The sequence below is a fragment of the Orycteropus afer genome, unplaced genomic scaffold (assembly GCF_000298275.1).
Source record: "Orycteropus afer afer isolate SDZICR_OR568_19922 unplaced genomic scaffold, OryAfe1.0 scaffold00175, whole genome shotgun sequence".
Classification (NCBI taxonomy): domain Eukaryota; kingdom Metazoa; phylum Chordata; class Mammalia; order Tubulidentata; family Orycteropodidae; genus Orycteropus; species Orycteropus afer.
The window spans coordinates 2,444,219-2,456,017 of NW_006921762.1; the positions used below are offsets into that span (position 1 = coordinate 2,444,219).

The 11,799-nt window shown below is 37.7% G+C and overlaps 1 protein-coding gene across 1 annotated transcript in view; it reads right to left on the reverse strand.

The window, feature by feature from the left end:
• RABGAP1L (RAB GTPase activating protein 1 like) overlaps positions 1 to 11,799 on the reverse strand; it is a 920,113-nt gene that overhangs the window by 409,699 nt on the left and 498,615 nt on the right. The window contains exon 14 of the mRNA XM_007947094.2: positions 2,782 to 2,856. Within this exon, the coding sequence (XP_007945285.1) occupies positions 2,782 to 2,856 (75 nt within the window). The remainder of the gene's footprint in view (positions 1 to 2,781; positions 2,857 to 11,799) is intronic.

An 11,799-nucleotide genomic window follows, 5' to 3' on the forward strand; every position in this document is an offset into this window, starting at 1 on the left:
CTATGAGTCGGGGCCAACTCAACGGCAAATAACAACAACAACAACAGCCACTTCACAGAAGATATGGCAGTCTGCTTTTGTAAAGATTTCAGCCTTGGAAACCTTTGGACACAATTCTACTCTGTTCTAGAGTGTTACTATAAACCTCTGTAAAATTTCAAATAGATGTCTCAGAGAGATATTCTTCTCATTGAACTTTAATCAATATAATAATTTAAACTTGAAGTGTGATGAAGCCTGATGTACTGAAAACATGAAGGACAATGGTTTTCTGTATCCTGTAGTTATCTCTCTGCTATTGAAGGCTCCCTTAGTTTATGGCCCCTCTACTTTCTATAAAGGCATGGTGTAAACAGGGCTATAGGTCACAAATGCTGAACTGTGGTATATTCAAAGATTACTCTGTAGCAAACAAAACGCTACCACCCATGGCTTGAACAACAGCTTCATCTAAAGGCTCCCTTTAGATGAAAGCTGGCTCTGAACCTTGATGAACAAACTGGCATTATTGCTTACAGCCTCCAGCCCTTTGCAGAAGGGATCTCTTTATTCTAGGTGCTAGGTGAGCTTAATAGTGGAAGGAAACAAGGGCCTTGAGAATTTATGGCCTAAAGTGCTTGATCACCACAGGGGGTTCCAAGAAGACAGGATGTGCAGATATTACAGAAAAAAGGATAATGGAGAGGGTGAAGATCATAAATAGATAATAATGTAACAGGGGAAGAAATTAACCTCAAAGTGAGATAAAGTGATGAATCACAATAGAACCATTGTGTATCGTTATTATCATTAGAGTCAGGTTATTAGAATTAGCACCATCAATCTACTATAACTGCTCTTCATTTTCAGAATGTCAAACCCAGAGGAACTGTTTTAGTTTTAAACTTGCTGGATCTCTTGGCTGCAACTGACCTAATCCATTGCTTTCTTCCTATTGCAAGTCTAAACCTCCTCAAGGGTTCCACTTACTCATCTTCTTTAAATTGTTTGGTATTCCTAGGTTCTATTCTGTTCTCCCTACTCTATGTATTCATAGGTGATCTGATCCATTCTCATGATTTCAGCACTGATTTCTCCCATAGCGATCAGTCTCCACTACTCAGTTGGTTACTGGACAGTTCTACTCACATGTTCCAGAAATATGCCAAATGCTATGAATTCAAAAGAGAATTCATCATTAACTGCAACTTTTTCTTCTGTTCAGTCTCAAAGGATGTATTTTCTATCTTAGCTTTAAAAACTTACAATCCAGCTGATCATTAAAGCCAGAAAACTAAAAATATCACCTTTGAACTTTCTTGCTTCCCAAGGGTTTCTTAATTTTGTTTTTGCCCTTCGCAGGCATCAACATCTCATTATCTCTCATTTAGATTCATATTTCTTAACTAGTCTCTCTGCTTCAGAAGGAAGACTGAGCAATCTACTTCCATAGATACACCACCTCAGAAACCCAACAAGGGGTGGCTATGAGTCAGAGACAACTCAACAGCACATAACAACAACAACAAGAAGTCTCTCTGCTGCTACTCTTGTTCCCTTCACTATCACTCTGCACATGGGTATGGTAATAATTTATCTGAACTGCACATAAGACTATGTCATTCCCCTCAATGGTTGGTTCCTCATTAGCTTTAGCATAAAGCTCACATTTCTAAACATGATTACAAAGTCTTCATAATTTGATCCCTCTCCATATTATCACTTTTAGTTCACACCACTCCCTGCATACCATTCCTATTAAACAAACAAACAAACAAAAAAAAACCATTACCATGAGTCAATGCCAACTTATAGCAACCCCATTGGGGTTCCAAGGCTGAAATCTTACAGAAGGCTGCCATGTCTTTCTTCCATGGAGCAGCTAGTGGGTTCAAACCACTGACCTTTTGGTTAGCAGATGAGGGCTTTAACCACTGTACCTCTGGGGTCTCTTACATTGCTATGGTAAAATATAATTTTATATTATTCTCTTTGTATGCTGTGACCTTTCATATTTGTATACATTTTCTCCTTATCCATTTCGTCTCTCCCTTTGCTCTTCTGCCTCCCCAACCTTAATTTTTTATGTCTTAGCGAAGTCTCTACTTCCTCCAGAAGTTCTTTCCAAGAGTTCTGAGAGAGAGCTAGGTGAGGCAATTCTCTCTACTCTCTTACTACATATATCTCTTTCTCTTAGTACATCATAAGTTATTCTTTACTGTGCAAGTATGGTTTTATCATCAAAAAAATCAATAAAGACTCACAAAAGAGAATACAAGTAAGTATATGCTGACATTTTTGTGCCCCATCCTGGACTGTGAGATCTTTGAGAACAGACACAGTAAATTGTTCATCTTTTTAATCTCACTGCATAGCCTAATGCCTAGCAATGAATACTCAATAAATGCTTGGTTGAATAAGGTAATTGGTAGGAAAGAGAGAATATAAAAAGAAATCACAGAAAAGACTTTTTTTTGGCCACAGTAGAGTGGTGGTTCACAGTGGCCCTTGTGTGCTCATATTTGGGCAGTTACATTGACTACTTTAATTTTAAAGCATTCCACTTAAAAATAACTCCAAACAATCAATTTATTCCCTCATGGAAAAATTAATTCTATTGTGAAACTGTGCCATCATTTACATCAGATCTCTTATTTTACCACATAAGGTATAATTTTAAAAAGATATGCCATATATAATCTACATCAGGGAAATGGAAAACAAGAAGGAAGAACAAAACCAAGTAGAAAATAAAATAAGGTAGGCAGCTATGTGCCATTTGTTACATAGGAAATTACTTACATGCAGCAGCAACACAGCAGCAAGAAATGACTGTCCTTGACAGTACCCAATGTCTTCATCATATACAGAGTAGGCCTAGAGAAAAAGAAGAAATAAATATTGTAAACATATTTTTACATAAATGTTAGTTCACAGCAGGTGCTTGTTCCTGCCCACGATGTCACCAATCCTCAACTTCAATGTGTTGTCAGTACAACAATGTGGTCCCTTGAGAAAGGCTGCATGTTTCCTAAAGGAGTTCTTGACACCCTTTTAGAACTGGAACAAAGTGATAGAGTACTCCGATTAGTTTGGAAACATCCACTAGGGGTTGAGGTCAGGTGCATGAGTCCACTGGAAGTGGTATGGGATGATGGAAAGGTTCTAGGATTGATGGGAGTTCTGAAAAACTACAAGGGAGAAATCTTGAAGCTATTCAGAGCATAGTGCAGGGTCCCTAATCTAACCTACAAAAAAAAAAATAATAATAATCATCATCATCATCCTCTACAGAGAACTCTGAAAGTTCTTAAATCCCTTCTAAATTGAACGCTGGAGGGTAGAAATAGCTCCTCTCATCACTGGGGAAAACCAGAGATATTTACTTCCCTGGGCTTTTTGCAGGGTGGCAGAGAGCCTAGTGCCACAGACATATTCCACAGGTGCTCCAGCCATTCAACATCTTTAATATCATCCTAACCAGAGCTCTGGTAGCATAGTGGCTAAGGCACTTGACTGCTAACCAGAAGGCTGGCGGTTCAAACCCACCAGCCACTCCTCGGAAGGAAGATGGGGCAATCTACTTCCGTAGTGATACTGCCTCGGAAACCCAAGGAGGGGTCACTTTGAGTCGGGTCCGACTTGACAGCACATAACAACAACCACCACCACCAGCATGGGTGGTATGCAATCAAAGAGGTCCATCTGTTGCAAATATAGCACTTCCTAGGAAGCAACTATCATACTGTTCAGCTTAACATTCACATCTTTGTCTTCAGAGGAAAGAAAATGTACATTTAATATGCACCAACTAATACTTCAAACTGCTGGGATTTTATAAGACACCCTGTAACACCAATTTTTTTTTTTTTTTTTAGTTTGAATCAGTTATAGTACGCATAGTGTGCTAACCAAAGAACAAAGAACAGGAGTCGGCAAGCATTTCTTATAAAGGGCCAGAGAGAAAATAGCTGAAGCTTTGTAAGACACACGTGGTATTTGTTGCATATGTTTCTTTATTGCTGTTTTTAACAACGCTTTAAAAATGTGAAAATCATTTTTAGCTCACAGGCAGTACAAAAACAGGCACATGGGCCATATACTTTGTCAACCCCTGATTTAGAATAAGAAATTGTTCAGGTGTTCCCACATTTGTTTTTTTTAAAAGTAAGCATCTCGATTGTGCTGTTTAAATCTGGGACATGTATCCCATCCCATGTACCACATTTACGTTCTGTGCTTCATTTTAGTAAGAAAATTTCCATCTAATTTGCTTAATCCGACACATAGTATTTTATGCATATAAAAGTTGCCTCTGTCCAGGACAATGAGCATCACAAGGAAGGTAAGTGTGTTATCTCCCATATGCCAACGTAGTTGGAGTGCAGGGTCTGGAACACTTTTATTTATTTATACTAAAAAATATTTTTTGAAATATACTTTAGAGTCAATCAGTACATTTAATTTAATTGCATGATATCTTGACTTTTAACAAATGTAGGCTTCTGGGTAACCCAACCATTATAGAATACATAGTCATTCTAGAAAGTTCTCTTATGCCTCTTTGAAGTCAAACCATCTCCATCCCAGGCAACCACTAATTTGACTTTTATCACAATACATTGATTTTGCATTCCTTAGAATTTCATATAAAGCCAAACCAAACCTACTATCACCAAGTTGATTCCAACTCATAGTGATGCTACAGGACAGAGTAGAACTGCCCCATAGGGCTTCCAAGACTATAGATCTTTATGGAAGCAAGTTGTTTCATCTTTCTTCTGTGGGTTTGAACTACTGACCTTTTGGTTAGCAGCCAAATGCCCTAACCATGGTGCTACCAAGGCTCCTAGAATTTCATATAAATTTAATTTTGTAATATGATTTGCATCTGGGTTTTTTCATACAGCAATATTTTTCTAAAATTCCCTGATGTTGCTGTGCACATTAGTAGTTCATTCCTTTTAACTGTGGCATAATATTTGACTGTATGACTACAGAACAATTTGTTTACTCAGTTGTTCGTCAATCTCCTATTGATGAACATTTGGGAAGTTTCTAGTTTTTGGTTAGTATCAATGAAGGTGCTTTGTATACACAAGGATTTTTGTGGATGTAAGTTCTCATTTTCCTTGGGTCAATACCTAAGAGTTTAGGTACAAATGTAAAGTAGATGCTAACCACATAAGGAATTGCCAAATTGTTTTCCAAAGTGGTTATACAATATTACACCCCCACCAGCAAAATATGAGAGTTCCTGTTGCTTCACATCCTCATCAATACAGTTAAGTTCCAGGGTTATGAATGTCCAATATGAAGACAACTCTAATGTTATATAAATTTGCCCTCACTTTGAAACATGTAAACCAACCTCTACTTGCAACATATTATTCATCATAATCACCTTCACTTGCTGCTCCTGCAGCTTGTAAATCATTGAAAAGGCTTGGAATCGTTTCTTGCACTAAAGTAAGGCTAAATAGGAACCGTATGCACTGTTCTGAGTTACCTACACATTTGACTTAAAGACACAGGAATGGCTTTTGTTCATAACCCTGGGACTTCCTGTAGTTGGTATTGTCCATCGTTTTCACCTTATCCATTCCTGTGGTTTTGATTTCTATCTCCTTGGTGCAAATGTAGAGTATCTTTTCAAGTACTTTTAGTTAACTGATATATATATTCTTTTGTGAAGTATCTGTTCAACCTCTTTCCCATTTGTTTAACTGGGTTGTTTGTCTTATTTTTTTCACAGACATTCTTTATATAATCTGTTTACAAGTCCGTTGTCAGATATATATATTGCAAATACTTCCTCTCAGTGTGTGGCTGGCCTTTTTATTTAATTATGGTAAGCATATACTATATATAACAAACATTTGCCATTTTGCCATTTTTTACATGTACAATTCAGTGACATTAATTATGTCCATCATACCGTGCAACCATCACCACCATCCCTTTCAAAGTGTTCTTATCACCCTAAATAGAAGCTCAGTTCCCCCTATGCCATGACTCCTTATTTCTCTCTCCCTCCCATCCCTGGTAACTACTAGTAAACTTCGGTCTGTATACATTTGCCTATTCTAGGTATTTCATATAAATGGGATCATATGATAGTTACCCTATAGTGACTACAACACTGAACTCAAACATACCAATGATGGTACGGGACCAGGCAGTGTTTTGTTCTGTTCTACACAGGGTTGCTATGTGTCAGAATCAACTTGGCAGCAGTTAACAACAATAACAATAACCAAAACTATTTTATGAACAAGATCATAAGTAACTTCTCCAAGCCATATATTTCTTTTTCCCCAGACTGTATTCACTTCTTCTAGACTATACAGTATCAAAATTTGGTATCTCAAGTTTTAGGGGTTAAACTGTTTCCCCCAAAAATATATGTGTTGTAAATCCTAACTTCCATGCCTGTGATTATATCCCATTTATGAATATATTGTCTTTGTTAGGCTAATGAAACAGGATTAGAGTAGTAGAGTATATCCTCTTTCAAGATATAAAAAAGATTAAACCAGCAAGAGGTGGGAGGAGAGAGATGCCAAACCACATGAAGACTGCTCAGGAGCAGAAGCTCAGAAGAAACACCACCTTCCTCCAGAGCCAACAGAGACAAAGTTCCCCAAGAACTGGCATCCTGAAATTGGACTTCTGGTCTCCTAACTGTGAGATAATGAATTTCTGTTTGTTAAAGCCATCCACTTGCGGTATTTCTGTTACAGCAGCACCAGATAACTAACACACACAATATTTATATAGTGTTCGTAATAACTCAAAGCTTCTTCTTCTTTTTGAAGAAAAAAATTTGCTCTACATGTAGGTAACACTGTTAAACATGATTGTGCTAAAGATGTCTGGCCTTCCATATGGATGAGGATACAAATCTCGCTCTTAAATTTCCACAAGAGAATAATTACTATATGCTTCCTTTAAAACTTATTTTATCAAAAGCGTATTATATCAGTGCTATAAGGGTTTGTAAATACCACTGTGTTTTGGTAATAGTTCAGTGTATACTGAAGCTCAATGATGTTGTTGTTGTTATGTGCTGTCGAGTCGGCCCCGACTCATAGCGACCCCTCCTTGGGTTTCCGAGGCAGTATCACTACAGAAGTAGGATTGCCCAACCTTCCTTTCAGAGTGGCTGGTGGGTTTGAACTGCCAGCCTTCTGGTTAGCAGTCAAGTGCCATCTGAAATCAGAGAAGTAGGTGATAGCTAAGCTACCTCTATCGGTAAAAAGTCTACACATTTTTTTTTTAAATTATTGTAGTCAATGTCATGAGACAAACTTATGTGAACTGCTCTATGGAAAGTGAATTTGCTCTGTAAACTTTCACCCAAATAACAATTAAAAAAATTAGTTGTGTTTTTTAAAAATTATGTTTATTGCCCCTAGTTACTCTTCGGGCCTGGAACTGAACTCATTCTGCCACTCAACCTTCTGCCAAACAATAGACAGGCCTACAAGGTGAACCATAACACCAGGCAGGTGCACTCCTTAGAACAATCAACCGTGGGAGATCAGAAGGACAGCATTTGGGCAGGAATAAAGCACAGAAGGCAGGAATGCACAGGAAAGAAAGACACGGGGGAAAAGGTAACCACAGGGAGGAAGCAAGAAGAGAGCTGTTACACTGCGGGGATTGGAATCGATGCCATGAAACGCAGTGTGGATAAACTGCTGTATGGAAAATGAATTTGCTCTGTGAACTTTCACTCAAATCACAATAAATAAATTATGTTTACTGAGATATAAGTTAGGAGCTCTGGTGGCTTAGTGGCTAAGGCATTTGATTGCTAACCAGAAGGCTGGCCCACCAGCCACTTCTCGGAAGGAAGGTTGGGCAATCTACATCCCTAGTGATACTGCCTCAGAAACCCAAGGCGGGGTCATTATGAGTCGGATCCAACCCATGGGCAATGAGTTTGGTTTGGTTTGGAGGTATAATTTACTGACAGTAAAATTCACACTTTGCTAATATTTTTGAGAAAGACACGCTATTGGATGTTGATTACAAGTATTTCCAGAGTCCTTAAATTTTATCCCTGAAGGAAGCAAGATAATGAGGAAGCAAAGTATATTAGTCCATGGAATATCTTTACTGGGTTAATATTTGACTTTAAATATTTAGCCTTTTAGACTTCAACACATTCAGCTCTAAATGTATATATTAGAATTATCCATTTAGTTAGCATTTATGCATCCTTTGTAAAGGCACATTTTACTCACAGTATACCATATACCCACAGTCCCCCATATCTAGGATGTCCATATATACTCCTATTGTCCCAGGGTAAGTAATAATAGTAACCTCTTCACCTTCAAAACTTTCCTAATTAAGATGATAAATAATAGAGTCATCCAATCCATACTGGGATTCGTGTAATAAACTCATTAAATTTCATGCCTGAAAAATGTGTGCCTTTCCTTAAAAATAAAAATGTATATGCTAATAACATAATGAAAATTATATGATTCAGCATTTTATTGTTGCCTTAATTGTCATGAATTAATAATCAAATAAATTACTCAACTCTGGAAAATAGCTTATCTCTGGTACCTGATAACATCTATTCCCCTTGGTCACTGTACTATTTCTTATCTATTTTATGTTAAGTTTTAGTTTTGTAAACTCTTTCAGATTTTTCAGAAGTAGAAGGGCAATGATTCAATCAAGAAATCAATCCTATTACGGAACTATTCTCCTCTAATCTTCTTTTGCTAATGCTGATACTATCATACTTTCTTCTAATGAGAGAAAATTCAGATCACTGGAATCATTACCTAATGAATCTGAAAGGAGCTTTTTTCATTATCACCAGTTTTCAGAGCTCTGCATAATTTTAAAAATGGAAAGCTTGATTAGCATCCTTTACTTATTTAATTTTCTTTGATTTACAAACCTATATTTCTGATTGCTTAATTTGTACTTTGAGCCAGAGCTCATGGATGTCTGGGGTGTGCATGTGTGTGCATTTTGGAGACTGACAGAAGGATTACAAGGAGAATATAGAAGGGACAGAAAGGGAAGGAAAAAGGGGAATGTTTCTAATCCTACTCCTATTTGGAGCTTTCCTGCCAAAGGTGTTTTATCACTTCCTTTTCCATGGAAAAAAAAAACCCATCAAAAACAAACTCTGCAAGTTGTAGATAAAAGAGCATGATGCATGAGTGGTATCAATTTCCTACCCTCAGTTTTATTTTCAGAATACATGGATCAGATGCATACAATATTGCAATGACCTCTTTGCTCTTGTTATGCATCTGACTGACTTTAAAAATACTACATCACCAGAGTTCCCTTTAAAAAAACACAGGTCCATAAAATAGACACTTTGTTCCCCTTTCCCATGAAAAATGTCTAGATTGAGAGTTACTTAAAGTCAATCATTCCTCATCAACCCTGAAATCACTTTCACAAATATTTGATCCCTCTTTGCACAAATAGAGGAGCTCTGGTGGCATAGGTTAAAGCATTTGGCTGCTAACCAAAAGGTCAGTGGTTTGAACCCACTTGCTCCATGCGAGAAAGATGAGGCAGTCCACTCCCGTAAAGATTACAGCCTTGGAAACCCAAGAGGCATTTCTACTAGGTCCGAAAGGGTGGCTACGAGTAGCAATTGACTTAATGGCGGTGGGCTAGGATTTTTGGTTTGCTTTTGTATGAATACATTTAATATTTATCGAGCACTACCCTACTTACATGTTTGCTTTGTTATAAGACAAGTCCAATGGAAAATGGAAGGTACATGACACAACAGAGAGTTAAGGTATGAACTCAATGAGTCTAACTCTTTAACTAGAGAGATAAAACAGTAATGCACTGATTTTATTTTCTTTTTTCCCATTTTTGAGTTAGTTTAGCAAAAAAAAAAAAAAAAGACTTTTCAGAGGCCATCTACTGAATTGATTTTATGATGTGCTAATGAACTCTGGTAGCATAGTGGCTAAAGCACTTGACTGCTAACCAGAAGGCTAGCGGTTCAAACCCACCAGCCACTCCTCGGAAGGAAGGTTGGGCAATCCTACCTCCGTAGTGATACTGCCTCGGAAACCCAAGGAGGGGTCGCTATGAGTCGGGGCCGACTCAACGGCACATAACAACAACAACAACAATGAACTACCACTTGTCAGTCAGTTTGTCTACCGTGATGACTTGTGTGTTGCTGTGAGGCTTGAGGTTATGCCACAGGTATTTCAAATATCAGTAGGGTCACCCATGGTAGACAGATTTCAGTGGAACTTCCAGCCTAAGACAGACAGGGCAGAAAGATGGGACCATCCACTTCTGAAAAAACTGGCCAGTGAAAACCTTATGAATAGCAGTGAAACACTGCCCAATATATTATTGGAAAATTTTGTGAATAGCCCTGAAACACTGATGTAGTACCATTAAGAGAAGCCCCTCAGGTTGAAAGACACTCAAAATACAACTGGGGAAGAGCTTCCTCCACAAAGTAGAGTTGACCTTAATGATGTGGATGGAGTAAAGCTTTCCAGACCTTCATTTGCTGATGGCACATGACTCATAATGGGAAGAAACAGCTGCAAAGATCCCTTAATAACCAGAAGATGGAATGTACAAAGAACGAATCTCGGAAAATTGGAAGTTTTAAAAAATGAAATGAAATGTATAAAGATCACTATCCTAGGCATCAGTGAGTTGAAATGGACTGGTATTGGCCATTTTGAATTAGAAAATCATATGATCTACTATGCCAGGAATGGCAAATTAAAGAGGAATGGTGTTGCATTCATTGTCAAAAAGAATGTTTCAAGATCTATCCTGAAGTGCAATGCTGTCAGTGACAGGTTAATATCCATACAAAGAAGACCAGTTAATACCAACATCATTCCAATTTACGCACTGACCACTAAAGCCAAAGATGGAGAACTTGAAGATTTCTCCCAACTTCTGTAGTCTGAAATTTACCAAACATGCAATCAAAACACATTGATTATCACTGGTGACTGGAATGCAAAAGTTGGAAACAAAGAAGAACCGTCAGTGGTTGGAAAATATGCCCCTGGTGATAGACAAGATGCCAGAGATCACATGACAGAATTTGGCAAGACCACTTATTCATTGCAAATATATTCTTTCAACAAAACAGACATCAGCTATCCATGTGGACCTAACGAGATAGAACACGCAGGAATCAGGTTGACTACATCTGTGGAAAGAGGCAATGGAGAAGCTCAATATCTTCAGTCAAAACAAGGCCAAAAGGTGACTGTGGAACAGACCACCAATTGCTCATATGCAAGTTCAAGTTGAAGCTGAATAAAAATTTAAAATATGTCTATGAAATGTAAAATATGACTGTACTGTACTTTCAGATGGTTCAGAGACCATCTGAAAAATATATTTGATGCACTGAACACCAATGACCGAAAACCAGACAAGTTGTGGGATGACATCAAGAACATTACACATGAAGAAAGCAAAAGGTCATTAAAAAGACAGGAAAGGAGGAACAGACCAAAATGAATGTCAGCAGAGAATCTGAACCTTGTTCTTAAACACAGAATAGCTAAAGTAAATGGAAGAAATGACAAGATAAAAGAGCTAAACAGAAGATTTCAAAAGGCAGCTTGAGAAGACAAAGTATTATAATGAAATATGCAAAGACCTAGAGTGAGAAAATTAAAAAAAATAATGTTGGCTGTTGATTTTGCATAAATGCCCTTGATTATGTTGAGCAATGTCCCTTCTATTCCTATTTTGCTGAGAGTTTTGATCAGGAATGGGTGTTGGATTTTATCAAATGCCTTTTCTGCATCAATTGATATGATC